Consider the following 21,536-nt stretch of genomic DNA (forward strand, 5'->3'; position numbering starts at 1 on the left):
TCATCAGAAAAGGTTAGATTGGCTAACAGTTCTAGCAACTGCACTCACACAACACATTTGGAGGGCACCAGGGAAGGTATAAATAATATATGAATCTTTCACATACTCAGTATATGAAAACTTTTTACACACCTTTTTAATTCCTTCCTAGGACATTTTGAGGAGTAAAATCCTAGGAAGAGAATAAAAATCTGCAGCTCACCAGGATGGCAGGAGCCTCAGTAAAAGTGGCAGTGCGGGTGCGTCCTTTCAATTCCCGAGAAATGAGTAAGGATTCCAAATGCATCATACAAATGACAGGAAACACCACAAGTGAGTAACTTCTCCATCATTTTCTACTAGATACTTCAAATTGCATTTGAGCCTCTTCCATGTGTGATTGATATTAATCAAAGAGGGTATGTGAAACAGCTTAGTCAATGAGGTTTTGTAATTTACTATACAGATAGAATAATTTAATCTTTCATAAAATTGTACCAAGCATTGTCCTGTGGGAAAAATATTTAACTATTTTGATATGTTTGTTTCCATGATACCATTTCCTAATAATGGCAGGAAGTTGGATTAAAGCTTAATAAGAAACTGAAGTGTTTTTTTTGCTTCATGTGGAGAAAGCTTTAACTGTAACATTATGCAGTGCTAAGGCATAATTTTGAATAATTTTATTTTCTAAGTAGAACAGAAGGATCAGGTCTGCAACATTTGAAGAGAGAGATGCGGTAGAAGCTCCTATCTCTTGGACAGTGATTGGGAGGTTGTTGAAAATGAACCATTCTCCTTTGAGCTGGACATTTTCCATTTGGCTAGCATAATGTTGCAAGGTCATTTAGAGTTTTCTCCCACCTCTATATTAATCAGTTAATTAAACATCAACATTGGCATTAATATTGACACTAAATAATCAATTGCTATTAAGGTAAACCATGAAATCCATCTGAATTCGATATAATTGTGGTTCCTGCTTCTGAAGTCTTGGTACTTTAACTTTCTCTATGATTTTTTTCTAATATGACGATTAAAATAAAATAAAAAATAAAAATTAATTTGACTACTGTAATTAAATAATCAATTCCTGATTGTAAAGCTCATTATCTGGTCCTCTAAATAAATGTAGCAAGTTTAACTCTGGAGAGCATTTAGTTCTTTGTTTGGTGATAATACTTGTTTCCCCAAAAATTATTCATCTCCCCACTAGACATAAAAGAAGTAGGACAGGGCAGAAGAGTTGTGGGATTCTTGATTTCTCAGTAAACCTCTTAAAATAATCCATTTTAAAGACAATCTAACAGCATTGTTCCTGGCATCTGCATGTAGACAGCAAAACCATTTCCCCCCTGCAGGAGAAAGGCATCTAGAGCAGAGGAAAATAGTCCTTAATCCCTCTAGCTGGGTATGAAAGCCCCTCCTTTTCGTACTTTATGGGCTTGCAGTTCTGTCTGCTTAAGTCTTAGGTAGAGGAGAGGCAGCAAGGAAATATGAGCTGGTTCCTGAGAACAGAGACTTTTTTTTAAACCTCTTTTGGGGGTATTCACAGAAGGGATGAAGTATGTGTTCTGTAGGCAATCAAGCTGTTGCAGTGGTATTCCAAATCTACTATTGAAAACAGAGGTGGTTGGTCCTTGAGGATCTACGTATTTAAATCTTGTTTTGTATCCATCAATGAGGCATCTTAAAAATGACTCTGCAGTGTTTCAGTTTTGGCTTAATGAAGGCCCCCTTTCATTATATAAACTTATATAATGGTAGTTTAGAACAGGCAGTTATTGAACAGGAATTGTCCACCATGGCTGTGGAGCATAATTGGAAGAGAAGGATGGGTACAGGAGGAAGTACATCCTTGCAGCGGTAGAAGCAACACCAGGGAGTGTCAGCACTGCAAACGCAAAGCTGTGTATGATTAATCTGCCAGCACCCTGCATCATAAACTGCTCCCAGTAGCAACTCTACATGTACATAGTAAGTGACTAAGGTATTTGTCTTGGTAAAAAACAGATTTTCTCCTTGCCCAGCTGAATTTCAGCTGCTCAGTTATTTTACTATATTTTACTAAATTGGGAGTAAAAAGGAGTAAAAGGACGCTGAGGCAAATTGCTCACATTTTCACCCTTTCAGTGCCCAGACTTCATATAAGATAGACTGCTATTTGGGGAACCTATTGTAGCTCCGTTTCCAGATAACTCTCAAAATTCTCTAATTTTTTTTATTCTGGATCCCTGTTTCTTAGTAGATAACTGTGGGCCATGGCACTTGCTGAGCTTTTGATTCTGCCACTATTCCTTTATTCAAATGTTAGGTAACTCTTGATGCTATTTTCCTTTTTGTCATAATGTGCCAGCTGTTATAATGGTATACTCCTAAATCCTATTTATGCCCATGATGGTTTCTTTTGACTGAACATCTAGGTATTATGATCAAGTTCCAATCACAAGATATGCAAATAGCTAGGGCTTCTCTCCTCTTCTCCTTTCCATCTCTCTTCTCCCAGCTGCTGTAGGGACTGGACTTTTAGGTGTATTATATAACAGGTAGGAGTGGAGGCTGACAGAAAACAGGAAAATAAACAATTGGAAGAAATTCTGGATTCATCTGCCTACTTATCTGCAGTTTTGAAGGGACAATAGAAATCTCTAGATCATTGCCTGGCCATTCCATGCATAGATTTATAAAGAAATATGATTACTTAATGTTAGTCTGTGTCTAATATTGACTAGAAAGGACTATTACAAGTATTTATGCAATAGTGTGCTTCTGCTATGAAAGTTACCACCGTTTTTGTTTGTTATTTTAAATTTTGTAGACATGGGTGTCATTAGAATGTATGCAGATTTTATATTGTTAAAATAAATATATAAGCCATATTAGGAACCTGGGAAATAATTCCTAACAGTGATGGAGGGAGAATGAAAGGTATATCTGTCTTGCAATAGGGATATGGAAGCAGAGAAAATACAAAAGCTGGTAGTATAATCAGGAAACAAACAAACAAGTAAATATGATGTTCACCAAACACTAAGTCAAAAATTATCTATATTGTTAGAAATGACCAGCCTAGAAATGATCATTCCAGAGCTGAGACAGGATACAGTGTCAATACCAACTCTATTTACTTTGGTCTATACAAATCTTGGTAGAACTTTAGCAGAGAATATACGATTGGTATGGGATTTAGACATTCAGATAGGCAGAGCCAAACTTTCCCATTTCCCTTACAGATGAATTGCTCTCTGCCCTTAGATATTTCCAAATGACTTCTGTAAGATTCTGTGTGTCCCACATAGAAAAGTCTTCTCCCTAGCTCATATACTGCAGGTGTTCTTCCTGCTAAAGTGACAGCTGGTCAATATGTCAAACTTCTATATGAAAGACAAGTATGTATTTGCTCATACATAGAAGTTGAGCCTAGTTCATAGATCCTTCTGAAGTGCCCACTATACCTTTGGGTGATCAGAGTTAATATATCCCCTTTCGAGCCTGATACTCTACTCATGGAGATTGAGGTATTCTTACAATACAACCAATTTCAAAGGCAGTAGTAGAATTTTTATCCATAGCCTTAACTTTGCTTGCAGATAACTGGCTATTTAGACCCTCTAGCTTAAGGTGAGCCTTCAGAAACAGTTGGGATGAAACGGTATACCACTTTCCCTGTTGCCAAACATCATCCCTGCTTCTGGTTTCCTATTGCCAATTTAGTGGTGGAGACCTCAAGGATTATGGTCCTTGGTGACTGTAACTTGCCTAACAATGTTGAATCTGGGGTAGCTCAGGAGTTCATGACCTCCACGGCAACCAGGGACTGTCACAAATAATCAAAGGCCCAATGCACACTAGAGGTCTCATGTTAGATCTGGTTTTGTCTTGGACAAAGTCAGCTTGTTGCCATGGACAGATCATTCTTGGGTTGCCTCCAACTTGCTGGGAACACCTACAAAGTAGGGAGAAAGGATCTGTTCAATTGATCCTCTCCAAGTGACTAAGCATGCACCCTCTCCCTCTCCTGAGCATCTGACAGACAGTTCAACTAAAGTCCTGGCTGCAGCCTGGGAAAGGCATGTGATAGAGATCCTGGAGTATATTGCTTCTATGTGGTCTCTGCCTGTGTATTTGGGGTACATTTTGTTTTTCAAAGATCTCTGGGTGATGAACAACTAGAAGCAATGACTATAGTGCTGTTGGAGAAAGACAAGAGTGAATCTGACAGAACATCAGTAAGGCCCTTATCTGGGCTTATGTCATGGTAATAAGGCTAGTGAGATTTTGCTATTTCTTCACCTTATTGTGTCAGCTGATAGCCATTTCACTATTGATGGGGTTAAGCCAGAGGATCGTCTACAGGGCTGTAGTGAGGAATATGAATGCTGTCTGGCAGACAGAGTCACTCAAATGTGGTCAGAGTTGAATTCTGACTGGGCAAGTCTAAGTAACTTGTTCAAGGCACAGTGATATTATCTGTGCTTGATTCTGATATACCCAAGGAAGTGGACGAGGTCCTTATGTTTGTTAGTTTGACCACCTTTTTATTAGATCCTGGTCCCTTATGGATTATTAAGACAGTCCAGAAGATGACCATAGGGTGGGTTTATGCAGTGGTTTCATTTGAGAAATGGTGTGATTCCACTTGTAGGAGGCTGTGGTATGAACCCTTCTGTGTTGCATAATTATCAGCCAGGTTCCAATCTTTCCTTTTTGGGGAAAAATATGGAAACAGTGGTTGGACAACAACTACAGAGGATCTCAGAATAAATGTATTATCTGGATCAGTTTCAAACTGGGTACAGTATGGAAATAGTGCTGGTTCTGATTGTTGATGATGTCTCAGTAGCTTTTGATGCTGTCGACCGTAATATCCTTCTAAACTGGTTGTATGGGGGGTGTATGGGTTGTGGGGATTAGAAATAAGAGGCATTTGATCTAATGGTTCACATCATTCCTCAGCAATTGGTTGCGCTTGGTGTGGATTCAGAGGACAGAATGCCTCCATGACCCTTCACACGAGGAGTGTCCTAGGGCTCTATGTCCTATTCTGTTTAACATTTATATGAAATTTTGGGCATGGTCATCTGCTAGTTTGAGACCCAGTATCATCAGTATACTGATCATATCCAGCTCTATATCTCAACACTGAGCTGCACAGATGAAGCTGTTGACTCATTCAGAATGGGATGGAGGCTGTTCAGGATGGGGTACAACAGACTTTGACTCAATCCTGACAAAACCGAATGGCTATTTTTCACCCTCTGGAACAGGATCTTCTCCCCTGACATAAGGGCGCTCTGTTTTAGGGTTCTGGAAAGCTATTAAAAGCTGGCTTTGATCCTAGGCCTGGGGTTGATGTATTATTGTACATCTGGGTCTTATTTGTGTTGTTTATAAGACTGTTTTAATATAATGTAATGTTTTATTTGGTTTTATTGAATTGACCAGTTTTATGCTTCCCAGAGTCCATTGGAATTATAAAGGTAAAGGTAAAGGTTCCCCCGCACATGTGTGCTAGTCGTTTCCGACTCTAGGGGCCGGTGCTCATCTCCGTTTCAAAGCCGAAGAGCCAGCGCTTGTCCGAGGACGTCTCCGTGGTCATGTGGCCGGCATGTTGTTGTTGTTGTTAGCTGCGAAGTCGTGTCCGACCCATCGCGACCCTATGGACAACATTCCTCCAGGCCTTCCTGTCCTCTACCATCTTCTGGAGTCCATTTAAGCTCACGCCTACTGCTTCAGTGACTCCATCCAGCCACCTCATTCTCTGTCGTCCCCTTCTTCTATTGCCCTCGATCTTTCCCAGCATTAGGCTCTTCTCCAGTGAGTCCTTCCTTCTCATTAGGTGGCCAAAGTATTTGAGGCTGGCATGACTAGACGCCAAAGGCGCACGGAACGCTGTTACCTTCCCACCGGAGTGGTCCCTATTTTTCTACTTGCATTTTTATGTGCTTTCGAACTGCTAGGTTGGCAGAAGCTGGGACGAGTAACAGGCGCTCACTCTGTTACGCGGCACTCGGGATTCGACCCGCCAAACTGCCGACCTGATCGACAAGCTCAGCGTCCTAACCCACTGAGCCACCGCGTCCCCTATTGGAATTATACAGCTAATAAATTTGAATGAATGAATGAATGAATGAATGAATAAATAAAATACATGCTGTTTATTTTTTCCCTGGAAAAAATAGTAAATACTGTTGTTTGTAGAAAAAAGGAAGAAAAAAAGAGAGTTAATACTTCTTTATTCCCATTTTTCAACCTCTTGCTTCTGCCACAAAAAGCTGGTTTCCAGCACTATATTTTTTATTCAATTGAATAGTCATTCTCTTTTGAGAGGTGTTTGGGATGACCAACGTAATTCTGCCTTTCCTTTTAATAAGCCACCTTCAGTTTTGTTTGCATTATTTTTTTTTCTATTAAGAGTGAGACAAGGGGGCTTCCGGTTCCAGTTTTCAGCATGGCCAGATGCGTGAGGGAATGCTCCCCATGTCATCTGGATTTCTTCATCAGGGGACCCCTGTAAAGGGGTCGAAAGTTGCCCTGGAGGGGTGATGAGCAGGGGAGAGGTCTCTCCAGTCAGCAGTAGAAGGGCGGTGGCCCTCCTGGTGGCTTGGAGCAACTCTCCGAACCGATGAAGAAAGGATCGGCCATTCCCATGGCCCATCGTTTCAGCCGTTTCCTGCGGAAGCCAAAATTACAACAAAGCACTTGAAAGCACTTGAAAACTGGGTGAGAATTGCCTTCTTCCTTTCCTAATTGTCTACTTTTTCCTGCCAAAAGCTCCTTGAATTTGCTTCCACCAGCAAGGAGAGAGGAAGGGAGCTTTTTTCCCCCCCACCCTCCTTAAGGGCGGCCTTTGATCACACCAGGAGAAAAAAAGAAAACCTTGCACTGAATAATACTATTTAATTCGACTTACTTCCTTTCTATTTTTGGCGACCCAAAAATCCTATCCTTACAGGAACTGGCTATTCTGTCTATTTGATTAAAAAAAGGGAGAAAAGAGAGAAAAGAGCTACTTAAAAGTTACTTAAAAGTACTCAAAACTGATAAATGTACTCTGTCTGAAAAAGATTTTAAGTATGCTGGGGACATTTTGTGGCCTTTTTGGCAAATAAATCTGTTTATTTTGGAACTGCCCTTGACATTATCAGCTAAAGATAAAAACCTGAAACAGCTGGAGGTGAACTGAAGGCTTGTGGAGGTGAACATTTACTGACTTTTGTTTAAAAATTAGCCTCCACTAAGGACTATTTACCACTACTTCAAAATGGAGACTGATCAGCCGCAAACCTCACTTGACTATAAGCTCATATTAGAAACAATCCATAAAATTTCTGAGATGTTTATCTCCAGGCTGGAAAATTTAGGTGCCAACTCCAATTTACAAGCTGTAACCCATATTTCAACTAAAGAATTTACAACGCAGAATATAACAAAACTGGAACAAATTACTACGAGACAGAGGAACACAAGGTACAACAAGATATTGAAAAAGTAATACAAAAAAATTGACTCTATCCAAAGAATTGACAACTCTAAAAGTACAAGGAACTATCACTATGGCAAATAACCTTAAGGACCAACAACAAACTATGGGAAAACTTAATACTCAACTTTTGACTCCATCAAAAGAGCCTATAACGTTAGAAGTATACTATGTGCAAGATAGTGATGCTAACTTAGAGGACATGAAAGATCAACAAAGACAGTTTCCTGAAAGCCTAGATAGTCAAGCACTAATTACAAAACTGGATAAGACTCTCTACTTAAAGCAGATGAACCCAGACGGAAGAGGAATCCAGACCGAACTGAAGATAAAGTTTTTAGAGCAAATACAGAGACTAGAACTAACAGGGCAACAACATAATGATTACAAATGGTTTGGTTTTTGTGGATCACTGATGGCTAGATGGCCTCCTTTGATTCAAATAATATGTATTGGAGTGAAGGGAGACCTATCTGGCAATTTAAAGGCCTTGGTCTAGAAACCTGACTGGCAAAAAAAGAAAGCCAGAGTTAGATTTAAAAAGTGAGTTCTTAGAGAACCATTAAAGGCTATCCTTTTAGTAATCAGTGATCTGTCAGGATCTTAAATAGAAAATGTTTATGAGATAGAACTAGAATGTGTTTATGTATCTATTAGGCTTATTTTAGACATTATAATTTGTGCACTGACATAATGGAAATTTGGTTTATAGATCCCATGTTTGATGTTAAAAGATGTTTGATTATTCTATTTAAGAATTAATAATTAGCTAAAATTAACAGAATCTGGTTGTGTATAAATAGTTGTAGAATGATAAACATAGGCTGTGGTCCTGTCAGTAACGTGTGATGTATTAAAATGTGAAACAGACAGTGTTTATTAGGTAGAACATAGCTACGCAGTCACTGTGTACATGTTAGATGCTATAGTTTTTGCTGTAATGAAATAAGGAAATTTGGGTTGTGAATATTATTTGGGATGTTAAAGGCTAAATTTGCATAATATAATTAAAATCAAAATTAGGTAAAACTTAATAACAGGACATAGATATATCTCAATGAAATTGAATTGACAAATTTTTTAACTGACCATGCTATTTCTAGAAATTTATTAGTTTAAACTGGTTGTATGAAATGTTAAGGGAAATTGAGAAGGATGTTTTGATAGTGTAACCTGAATTATGTACTGAAAACTCTGTTACTGAATCTCTGATTACCCAGTCACCATGATGCTTTCTAAATATGTAGATTTTAACTGAAAAACCAATAAAACTTGGTTGTTGTTGTTTTAAAAAAAGAGTCAGACAAGGCAGTATCTGCATGCTTGTGCAGGGAGAAAAAAAGAGCTGTGCATTATTTCCAGGAGATCATTAACATTCTTTCCCCAAAGCAAGATCTTTTCAGCGTGCAGCTGAATGTGTTGAAAAAACAGCTTCTATGCTTTTCTCCCTTTGACTGCTGTTGAGCTGGCTATTGTAGCTTTTGGAGCTCCTCTTACTAAAGAATAAATCTTTCTTAATCTGGTGATATGAAGGTCCAAAAGTTTCCTTTCAAAGTCAGAAGCATGCAGCAATATTTGGTCAAGAACTCAAGAATTTTTTAGGCTCTACCTAAAATCTTTAGCACCTTCATGTGTCAAGTTTTAAAATAATGAAATTACTTATCTCTATTATGTCTTCCAAAAACCAAAAGAGATCCATTTCGCACAAGAAGTGTTTGTTCTCTGTAATTAATTCCAAAATCTTATTATAAATATTCCAAATTTATCTGGACCCTTGGTCCATTTATAACTTTCTAAGATCAAAATCTTATTTGGCTTTTTGCTGTTTATTTCAGATTCTTTATGTGCTTAAGGCTAAGCTTATACTGTAATTATTTGTACATATGGGCAATCTCCCAACCTCTCCTTAATCAGAGAGGTTCCAAGGTTTCTTGGTTTTTGCTGTGGCTGTTGGTTCTGCCTTTGCAGAGCAATCTTCAGTTTGCCATACCTCCCTTGGAAGTCTCCAGGGTGTATTAGATCACAATATTTTGTAACGGAAGAATGTGTTACTACTGCAGCATCTGTGGTTGCTATTATCTTTTGATGTGGTTTCTAAAACAAAACCTTAAATATGTTATTTTCTCTTCCCCCAAAGTGGCCATTTTTCATCTCTGAAAAAGGGGGAAATGTGTGTCCCCTAAATAAATCAAAATAGGAGAGAGATTTGAATAAAATGGATTTGCATAAAATAGGCTTGTGTTCATTAAGATAAAAGATACCTATTTAATTTTTACTGGGGAAGATGATAGTCCTGGATTCTCTATGCCTAGCTAGTTAAGCAAGGATGAACCGGTGTGTTTAGGGTTGGGCAGGAGGCAGACTTTCTAGTCTTGTCTGTAGTCTTGTAGACCATCCTGCTTAATTTGTTTTCAGATTCAGTCAAGATTGGGTAGGTGTTGTCATATGAGCTGGGCTTATAGACAGGTTTGTTCTGCAAAATGTTATGAGCCTATTAAACTTCACAGTGAAAAATCAGAAAGAACATTGGTTCATAAAGTTACAGCCTTTGTTGTTTGTACAATTATGTTCAGAATATGCATAATAAAATAAGCTTGAACTTTTGGTAAAGGAAGACAAATGTGATTTAATAGATATAATAGAGACTAATGGGATCAGTTCCACGATTGGACTATAGCAGTTGAAAGATGCAGTTTGGCAATTTGTTCAAAGGATCAATAGAATAGGAAGAATAATATATTCATTCCTGTTCAGATATTCAAGTAAATGAGCTTGGCCATGCTACAGAGAACATCTGTGATAGAGAAATAAAGAGAGTGCTGTTTTTATTTATTTATCTGCTGATGTTCATCCAACAACAGATGTGGATTATGCTTTTTAAAAGCAAATTTCAGTATCTCAAAGAGGCATGAATAATTAGCCCAACTTGTGTTGGAGGGCAAACTCTGCTAAATATGACCTTTTCAGAAAATTCCTAACTTTTCTTTCAGAGGTTGGAGGGAAGTAGAAAATGATCAGCTACTCCTAACCTAATACTAATCTGTAAGGAAGAAGTAGTCAGTGGAAGTAGCAGAAATATTGTAGGAAGTGATCATATAATCCTGAAGTTCTTGGTTTTAATACAAACAATGGCTGAATTCAGAAAATCAGAAGTTTTAAAACTCAGAGCAATGATAAATAGATTTCCATAGGAGCGAGAGGGGAAAAAACCCAGATGCTTGGGAGTTCTGAAAAAAAGGGAAAAAATTCAAATGCAAGTAATTCCAATAAGAAAAATAGAAGACAGAAGTAGAAATCAATATGGCTACTCAAAATGCTTTGTGAAGACTGAAGACCAAAGGACAGGTCCATATGGGGAGTGTAAAATTGCAGGGAAGATGTTACGAAAGCTACAATTCAGAATGAGCTAGGTTACGAAGGATGCCTTGAATAATAAGAAGGGTTTCTTTAGAGATATTCAAGCAAAAGGAAAGAAATGGATCACTACAAGTAATCCTTGACTTCAAGTGGTGATACCTCCACAGTCATATGACCACATTTTGGTTGCTTGGCATCCTATGGTCATGTGACCATGGTTTATGGCATTGTTTCTAGAAACAGTTGTTTAGTTCTGGTTTTCAGCACATAATGTCATTACAGTCAATGGATTGACTTAATGATTGCTGTATTCACTTAACGTCAGCCATGTTTGCTTTACGGCCACCACATTTGCTTAAAGTTCTCTGTGTGGATGCCACTTCCAGAAGTCAATTCTGGGTCTGGGCAACAAAAAATTGGCTACCGGTTCTGCCAAACTGGTGTGAACCGGCTGAATCCCACCAGTGTTTAATGGGTTTATTAATATTCCCTAGCAATTCCCTTCACCAAAAATCTGGAACTGTCCCAATTAAGTTCAACCACAAGCAGACCAATGCTAGTCCACAGAGCAATGGCCAATAGAGTCCACAAGGCATTTGAAAGTTTCCCAATAAAAATAAACTCATTAGGCAAAATTAAATCCACAATACAAGAGGGTTTTTGAGGCAAGAAAAGTCCAGAGTTCACAAAGTACAATCCAAGTCTGTCTGTCAATCCAAAATGAGGCAGGAATCACAACGACCAGAAAACAGAAGGCTAAATAGCCAGCTTCCAGTGCAGCCCATCAAGAAGTGCGAGGCCTTATCCTCAAAGTAATCTGGCTGGCCTTCACTGCTCCTGCCTTTTCTCTGCCCTACGTGTTCTTGGATCGGGTGCAGAAGGCAGTTCCTCCTCCTCATCCTCCTTGACCAGCTGCAGTTTCATGCTTTCCTCATTTGACACCTCAGGGCTGTCCTGCTGCAGCTGTGCTTCAGCCAAATCACTCTCAGATTGTTGCTTAGAGCCACTGACCAATTCCCCTCCTGATGTGCCAGGAACTGGTTATCTTCCCCCGAGCTGACATCTGAAGAGTTTCTGGGGAAGCATCCAGTGGAGTCATCACATCTGTGTTCTTTGGAACCTTGCTATGAGATTTTATATTTTATAAGTTCCCAAATTTCCACTAGGAGCTGCTGCCCTGCCTGTAACACCAAGTGTCAGAGGAAAGTAAGATTGATGAGGAAAAACTGAAAGGTGATGAAGGAGAGTGCTTGGGGATTAGAGGAAGGAACATCTTTCCCTGCCCAAAGTGGTCACTTGCCCTATGAGTCTGTGCCATTAATTACAAGCACAGCAAAACATCTTGGATTTTACCCTTGAAACTGTTGTTAGATATTTCAAGGCTAACACTTTTTAAACATTGGTACAACCAAGGACTACATAAGGCTGTGGAGTCCTTCTCTGTCTTATGATTTCAACATTTTGAACATTTGTAACATACGATTTCAACATTTCAAATAACTTGATAGCTCCATTTTTAAGAGCAGGACCTTTGCTTTGGTGGCCATGCTCACCATTTTGATTCCCCTTGGCAGTTTCCTTAGCAACTGCTGGTTTTTCAGAAAGGCTTATCATTAATTCAGGGCACAGGGTTGCTTTATTTGGTTCATTCCCTCTGGCCTTTACAATTTATTGTTATAAACACAGTTCATTCTCCAGCAATGCACCATATGTGAGGGAGGCCATTTTATGCCAGGCAGATATGAAATAAAATGAATCATGACAAATAGCCATTTGTGGCAAACCTGAGGGAGGGGAGGGAAGGAAGGAAGGAAGATGAGTTGAAAGAAAAGGATATGGTTGAGCAAATGTGCAGGAAAGGTCATGCCTGCTTTATCTGAAGTAGGGGAAGAAACAAAAACTCATTTCTTCAAGGGTAACCAAGAGCAAAGGTTGTGTGAGTTTGGGGTTTTTTTTGCCTCCAGCAGCAGAAAAACATGTGAACATCCTTAGCAGTTGTTTCTTTTAATTAGTTTTTAAAGTTATAAAAGGGTTTTAAAAAATACAAGGAAATTTTTTCTTTTTTCACGTTGAATACCACTTTGAATTGATATATCAGATACATTCTCTGGGCATCCTTGTTGAAATAATGTTTTTTCAATATTCTATCAATTTTTTTAAACAATTGAATGTCAGTTTGAGGATCTTGTCATTGCTTCTGGACTCATATCCTTGGAGTCTTTGATTTGGTGGAAGACAACTACAAAGCAAATAGCTATCTTTTTAAATTCACTTGTGCATTTGGCTCCTCCCTAGATGAAGAGTTTTGTTCCTGACCCTTCAGATTGATCAAAATGTATATCACTGGTGATATGGGATGCCAAATAATCATTTTTGTACGTATGTATGTCTCTCTCCATGTGATATGCTTGTTTGCCATGGTGAAAAATTGTTTTTTTAATTGAAAAGTTTTAAAATACATTTTTAAAACATATACCCCATCCACCCCACCCCAAAGTTAGTCTCAAACCATAGTTCAGATAAAGCTTTATGCTTTATTTCTCAGAATTCCCACACATATTTTGCCTCAAACAGCAAAACCTGTAAAGGTACACCAATAACTTCAAGTTATAATTAGGAAAATACTGAAAACCCTTTATTACTGGAGATTTCCAATCTAATGAATTTTAGATGTGATGGGAAGACTACTGCCTTTCTAAATTTTCTCTTGAAATTAAAATTGTGTTTTTCTGACATCTCCAATTCCAGCAAGTACCAAGAGAGAAACAAGATTGGAGCAGGCTGACATGAAGCATATAACCATGCATAATATTTTTATTAGTTATGTGGACTTTTCAGCGGTATGAAAATGATTCCAAGTGTGAATAAGTAGGACTGCATCAACTGTGGTAAGAGTCTGGCAGCTTCCTGAGTAGACCAGACAGGAACATGACAAGAGGAGCTAATTCTACTTTATTGTAAGGCTACATTAACAGAATCTTCCAAGTCAGAAATTACAATTCTCTCACCTTCTCTCTCTATATTTATATTTATTAAATTTTTATACCGCCCTTCTCCCGAAGGACTCAGGGCGGTGTACAGGGCAATAAATATTAAAAAACAAAGTACAAAAGTTAAAAAACAATTAAATAATTATGCCCGATATATACAATAATAAAACCATGTTAAAAACCCAACCCCATCAAACCAGGCCGGATTGCTCAAATAAGTAAGTTTTTAGATCCCGCTGGAAGGAGCGAAGGTCGGGGGCCATCCGGACCTCAACCGGCAAGCGGTTCCACAGGTCTGGCGCACCCACAGAGAACGCCCTCCCCCTAGGGGCCACCAGTCGACATTCTTTGATCGGAGGCACCCTGAGGAGGCCCTCTCTGTGGGAGCGCACTGGACGGAGGGAAGTTGACGCCGGCTGCAGGTGCTGCCGTAGGTAATCCGGACCCATGCCATGTAGGGCTTTGTAGGTCATTACCAACACCTTGAATCTCACCCGGAGGGCAACCGGCAGCCAATGCAGCTCGTGGAGCAAAGGTGTAACATGGGAGTATCGGGAGACTCCCAACACAACTCATGCGGCTGCATTCTGCACCAGTTGGAGCCTCCGAGTGGTCTTCAAGGGCAGCCCCATGTAGAGAGCATTACAGTAGTCCAAACGAGATGTCACGAGCGCATGAGTGACTGTACGCAAGGCATCCCGGTCCAGATAGGGCCGCAACTGGCGCACCAGGCGGACCTAGGCAAAGGCCCCCCTAGTCACAGCTCCAATAGGCAGCATCTCTTCCCCTTATCTCTCAAGGCCATTCCCACATAACATTATGGAGTCTGATCACAGTTACTGTTAGCTTGTTTGTATTTATCGAGTTTCTAGGTGAGACAAGGGCATAAAAACTGTGTTTTATTTCTGAGTATCAGATCCATACTTTATTGTTTGTGTGTATGTATACTCTGGATAGATTGGTAAATGAACTAGTTAGTTTTGTTAAGTTTCTTTTAGCCCAGAAAAAAGTAAGATGGGGAAAAATATTTATTTAGCCCTGTCTGGAGATGATGTTGGGCAAATGTGGACATGAATGGGGAAGAGATGGTGCTACTTACATTTTTAGCATTAGATAAGATAACCCTTTATTGTCATTTTTTTACTGTGGGCACAACGATACACATCAAAAATGAAATTTAGTTGCCCACTCTCAAAGTGAAACATATACATGACACACACCTAAACATACTATATACAACATATGTATAGACCCACACCCTTACATATACATAACAAATATTAAATACTGTCCATCTTGAATATATAATGGAAGGAGGAAGCTTGAGAGTTCACAAGATTAATGCTGTATGGAATGAAACTATGGCTGAATCTGGAGAGGATGTGTAGTGTCCCAGCTAATCTTACGGACCCTGCACAAGCAGCGCTTCTGTGCTATGTCCTGGATGGAAGGGAGGGAACTGCCAATGATGTTTTCAGCCATCTTCACCACTCTCTGTACTGCCTTCCTGTCTGAAGCAGTGATGCTTCCAAACCAGACTGTGATGCTGTATGACAGGATGCTGTCGATCGTCCCCCTGTAGAAAGTGGTCAGGACAGGGGAAGAAAGATGTGCTTATAATCCAGTTGACTATGCTTCTGTATGTCCTGAATTTTAAAACAACATTGCCCTTTTTACTCTTAATCTTGCTATCCTTACATGCTTCCCTCTGTATCACTTATGGAGGGGTGTGTGCGCACCTTTGTCCTTTTCTTTTTCTTCTTTGAAAATGAACCTGTCTGTTCTGTACCAGCCTGCTACTGGCCCTGCAGAAAAGGCAGGGACAACCCCTTTACAAACGGCAAGAGGCTGGAATAAAGCCTGCCAAATTTATTAACATAAAACAGACACCAACCATGAAACAGGAGCTATGAAACAGGAACTATCCAAGCGGTTGCCTTCAGCAAACCAGCCCTCCCACACATTCCCCTTAAATACAGCTCAGGGCGTGGCCTCTCTCTGCCTCCTTCTGAGGTGCCCCATTGCCTTCCTCTGTTTACTCCTGATTGACTGCCTCCTGCGTCGGGCGTCCTTGAACAGGGCCAGCTGTGGGTCATCTTCATCCACGCTGTCAGGCTCACACAGCTGGGTCTCCACCAGCTGAGGGCTCTGCGGAGCCTCAAAGCCATCATCAGCAAGCTCTTCAACACCCCCCTCCTCCTCCTCTGAGTCATCCGACCCAACTGCCGAACCCACAGGCTGACCCTGAATCACAACACTGTCATTGGTGCAATTGAGTCTACATAATGAAAAGAATTTCTAATTCGAATGATGCATCATCTTCCTATTAAATTGTAATTCTTGACTCCGCACCTTTTATTCTGAAAGGTCATCCAAATGATGTATAAAATTATAGAGTTGCTTCTTTTTTAGGCTTGCCATTATTCCATATTTCGTGCCTCTTCTGTTTAAAATGCAGTAAACAATTAAGAGAGATTGACAAAGCCAAGTCAGTCTCAGTTCTTAGATTGCCATAGTAACATTCTTGACATCAGAAGAGAAATGTGTGCAGAATTCTAAAGTATGCTTATGGTTCACCAGGAGACAAACGTTTAGTGCTTGAGTGCCTCTCAGTCCTCATTACCATTACTTCTGAAATCAAACTGCTAGAAACAGTATCAGAACTGGAGATCGGTTGATTTAAACTTCTGCACTAAGATGGTTGCACTGACCCATTCATAACTTGGATTCCCAACTCCCTATGTTAAGAATATTCATAGGAGATATAATGATTGAACCTGGAACCTTATGCATGCAAATAAACTGTTGGCTGTAGCCTTATTCTGCTGGCAATGAGAGTACACTTTGCCATAGACTGGAGTTATCTTTAACATTTTGGGGTGCCTATTTTGGGTATATTGATAATGCAAAATGGGCATGAGCAGAATTTGGGGCAAGAGGAATCATGTTTTTTTGAACAGTTTGGGGAATGCCTTTGTTTTGTTCCCTTGCTGCAGGAGTTCATTCACTTTACACAAATATTCTTATAGATTTAACAAATACATTAAATAACTAAGGGTATGTCATACATTTTTTCTTATCCCTTGATCTATGTTCAATTAAGCATTCAGTTTATTTTCTTCTAGGTTTTGCTTTTTGGGATATGCAAAACACTTTGTGCATAAACCATCTGTACAGAGTAGTTGTTTTACAATGACAAATGTTCAAACTGAAGCATGCAGGTTTCAAGCAGAAATGTTTGGGGTTGTATCCCAAGGAAAAAGCCATGAGTATTAGCAGTGGCAAGTAGTAGTTAAAGGTGTTATTGAAAGAAAAACTCTGGGCGAAATGAGGGAGAGGGGAGCAGGCTAGTTAGATATATACGTTTATAGTCAAATTGGCTGCTGCTACAACTGCTACTGTTGTTGCTTCAAGTGCAACATATCCAGCTGCCTGTACCCCCGTCCCCCACCAAAATTTCTGGCATCTGCCTCTTTCTACCTCCTTTTAGCTGTCACCACCAATATCTCTATATCAGATTGATTTTTCCAACATTGTAAGATGACCACCCATCTCAGTAAAGCCACAGTTTATTGAAGTAAATTACTTAAGTATTATATACCCCATATTTATGAAGAACTATTGCTTATTACTGTTTTCCTACACTTTGCAAAATGCTGTTTAATCCAAAAAGGAATATTGTGATTGATATGCATGTCTATGTTCTAGACTTATTTTAGAACCAATTTATCATTCCTCATTTCAAAATATCAAGAAACTGTGCCATTAGTTTTTGTCACCTGTTTTTAGAAATGTCCCTAAGAATTGATAGTTTTCTCTCAGGTAGGCTAGATTGGAAAAAATAAGGAATTTGAAGAACTAAGATGACTTTATGAAATAATTCCACTGATTGTAGTGTATCAAAAGCAGGTCCTATGTATGATGAATTCAGGATTCATTTGTTGCACTTCCTTGTGTCTGCAGCATGCAAAATGCTAGATGCCCCCTTTTTTTGAGTGGGAGGCCAAGAGATGCGCCTTTTTTTTGAGTGGGAGGCCAAGCTATCCATCTGTCTTTTGCTGTGATGGTCAGATCTGATTCCCAGTTTTTCCCATGAGTAAATGAGAATCAACTCTCCAAAAGTCACAAAAAAGCATCATGGACTCCATGTTCCCAAGAACTTCAATTCTATCTTAGATTCCTGATGTGGAAGTCTTGCTGTTACTTTTCCATATGTTTTCAAATAAAATGTTCTCTTAGGGAGAGAAAAAAGATCATATGTCACTGGGGCATTGATAGGGCTGATGCAAGATTTTTATTGTTTTACTTGGCTGATTTGAGAGTTGTATCCTAGCATCTTTTGTAACATTACAAAGGCACCTCACAGATAATCAGCATCCCTTCAAAAAATTGCAGTAGATAATTCAACACTTGTCTTGTAGTACCTAATCCTAGATGTAATAGACCAATACATCTAAAAGATACTTTCATTCATTCTGACTTCAGAGCTGTTTTCTCCCCATCAATCAAAAGAACTGAACACAAGTAGTATCGATTTAAGTTAGTAAGTTAGTAAGTATTCTTCATTTCAATTAAGTAATTGAAATATTCTTTTGAAATGATACAACATAGGGATAGGAAGCTGGCAGTCCTCCCTTAGTAATTCAGCAATGCCCACAGGGCCACCTGTTCTCTACTTCTGTTACCAAAAAAGGCATTAAAGAAAGTTGGAGCCTCACATAAAGGACTGTCCAAGAAAAAAGGGAGTAATTATTAAAGGAGTAAGGCACTTACACCTTGTCTTTGTCTTCTATGGAATAAGTTTCACAGATAGCTAGCTAACTGCAGATGTGTACATCATGAGACATTTCAGCAGATGATAAAAAATGGATGGGATACTTGGCCACTTGTGATCTCTGATATGGAAAAGCCAGTTAAATGTCATTATGTCTCTATTTTTCTAGTGCCTTTTTTCCTATTACTTTTCAGTAAAAGTATGGAAGAAATTATCCCAAATATATCAACAAATTAAAAAGTGATCTTATGACCTTTCATTACAATATAATTAATCTAATAATTGTTAGATTTATTATATCACAAGATCACCTGTAGTTGAATATGCTACTTGAAAATGTTTTAATTCAACATAAATGGTTTATGTTGGCAGCCGATAAACCCTTCCTCATTTGGCATGGTTACCATAATGATATTAATCTATTTGACCTTATAGACCAATATAGAGAATCAATTTATATTCAGAGAATTACATATTTCTGCTTCAGTCTATTGACTTCTTACACGTACCTAACTTTTGATATAATAAAGATTCATATTAGATTATTTACTATTTAAATTGTATGCGTAAATTGTATTCACTGTTGTACATTTTGTGTATGTCTTCAGGGAAGTAATATATTTATAATGACAGCTACTTAGATTTTTCCTTTTGGGAGAAAACTTACTGAAGGAAAGGTTTGAGAATAAAAATATTTGAAGGTATTTATTTTGCATTTTTTAGTAAAAACTTGTTGCTTTTTCTCCCATTACTTCATGAATACAATATCTGACATTTGTTAGGAAACTTAGAGTACCATTTTTCGACTGGTCTGTCTAAGAGAGAGATTTATCTTAAAGAAATTTGTAGATATGAAAAAATGTTGTACTTAAATGTTTTGTTTGCATATTTGTAACTTGATTTTGCAATGCCAAGTCATGATGCATCTAGCCAGTTCACAGATTACTAAACAATTCTTTGTGATGAACCTGAACTTTTCTTGAGGGCACATGGGGTGTTAACTTTCTAGGAGGTACAGGTAAAAAGTGTTTCTCAAATTCATATATTGGATAGTTTTATGAATTCGGATACTTCTGTTTATTGAATCAAGAAATGATGTTTACTAATTCCTTGTATAATGTTTCTACTCTGCTTCTTCCTAGCTATCATTAATCCAAAGCAACCCAAAGAGACACCCAAAAGTTTTAGCTTCGACTATTCCTACTGGTCTCACACAACTGTAAGTAAATATTAGGGCACAAAGGAGGGGAGGTTGGCTGTGGGATTCCTTTGTGTAGGCTTCAAAAAACTAAAACTTAATTTTTTTTATTCTTTCCAATTAAACTGAATCTTGGAAAAAATATGTAACTGTGAATTGGACTTTGTTGGGTCATTCTGTTAACATGGGAACTCAGATTGGCTAGAAAAATGTATCCCTACAGGAGAGGCAGTTGGCAACAGCTTAAAAAGTTAGCAACTACTCCATTTTAAACTTCCTCCTTCTAATGTGACCAAGAGCATATGCATTGCAAGTTGTGTTCACATTGCAAACATATATACAGATGGTGACATTGCTGGTAAAAGGACTAGAAAGCATTCCAGAAGCTCCTTACCTATAGCCTGGAGATTTGAGCTCTGTTCCTACATCCTGCCAATGGCATTCCCTTCTATGTGGAGAGGAAAGTTGACATTCTCCCATGGGGTGCAAAAGTGGAGTTTAAATCCTGATGATTTATGTTCCATTTCTGCACCTTGCAGATAAAGTTCCATTCTGTGCATGAAATCCTGATGATTTAAGTTCCATTTCTGCACCCTGTGGAAAAAGTTCCTTTCTACTTACAGCAGATATCCTTCAGCAGGCAGCTCTTTCAGGCAGCTCCTAGAGATGAGAGAGAGCTGAAATCCAAGCAGGATTTTCAGCTCCTGAGCAGAGGGGCAACACCCTAAGGTGAGGAATGTAGGATGTTTCAGGCAGATATGGGAGGCCCTGAGAGGACTTGAGCAGGTTGTGTATGAGGATCTCTTCCTCAGGGGATGAGAATCCTGCTTGGATCTCAGAAGAGAGAATTTTCAGCTCCTGAGCTGAGCCTCTCATGGTTCTCCTTCCCACCAAGACACCCCACACTCCTTACCTGGGACTGTGTCTGCTTAAGGAGCTGTGGTGGTGGAGTGGTTAGAATGCAGTATTGCAGGCTAACTCTGCCTATAGCCATGAGTTTTAATCCTGAATGGCTCAAGATTGAGTCGGCCTTCCATCCTTCCACCGTCAGTACAGTGAAGACTCAGAGAAGACTCAGATTGCAATATAACTCTGTAAACCCCTCAGACAGGGCTGTAATGTGCTATGAAGCAGTAAATCAGTCTGAGTGCTATTGCTGTTAATGACCTCCATGATTCTTTAATGACTGCAACTGGGAATGCCGAGATTGCAGTTGTTGAGTAAAGCAGTCGTGTGGGCAGTCACATGTCATCTTGCTTAACAACCACTTTCCTCTGGTTTTAGTTGTGGTAATTAAATGAAAATTATCTGTAACTGGATTCTTTTGTGATCTACAGAACAACACATTTAAAAGTGTAGATAGAAGAAGCAATAAAATATTTTGAAAATTGGTACCTTCCAATATGGCAAGTACTTTTTCCATCCTGCAAAGATAGTATACTGGATAAATTAGAAGGTGGCTGAAAACACAAGCTATTTTATAGGCATATGGAGTAAAACAATTAAGCTTTAACATGAAGTCCATCACAGCATTCCTACAATGACCAATTATTAATAGTAATTTTATTTTATTTTTTATTTATTTACTGACAGGATTTATATTGCTGTCTAGCTCATATGAATAAGCAGCTCACAATAATTCATTAAAAATATTGCTAAAAACAAGAATACCCTTTACCTCTGGCAGCAGACTGTCATCCTCACAGCTCAACCTTCATCCTAGCCTAGTGCTTGGGGAAACAGCCAGGACTTCAT

The 21,536-nt window shown here is 38.9% G+C and overlaps 1 protein-coding gene across 18 annotated transcripts in view; it reads left to right on the forward strand.

The window, feature by feature from the left end:
- Positions 1 to 206: 206 nt before the first annotated feature.
- Positions 207 to 21,536, forward strand: part of KIF1A (kinesin family member 1A) — a gene marked incomplete at its 5' end in the record, with an annotated part of 89,435 nt that continues 68,105 nt past the window's right edge. For all 18 annotated transcript variants that reach the window (XM_081328143.1, XM_081328157.1, XM_081328158.1 and 15 more), the window contains 2 exons: positions 207 to 312; positions 19,726 to 19,802. In XM_081328143.1, the coding sequence (XP_081184269.1) occupies positions 207 to 312; positions 19,726 to 19,802 (183 nt within the window). The remainder of the gene's footprint in view (positions 313 to 19,725; positions 19,803 to 21,536) is intronic.

Source organism: Vipera berus (assembly GCF_964194415.1).
Source record: "Vipera berus genome assembly, chromosome: 5".
Taxonomy (NCBI): Eukaryota; Metazoa; Chordata; class Lepidosauria; order Squamata; family Viperidae; genus Vipera; species Vipera berus.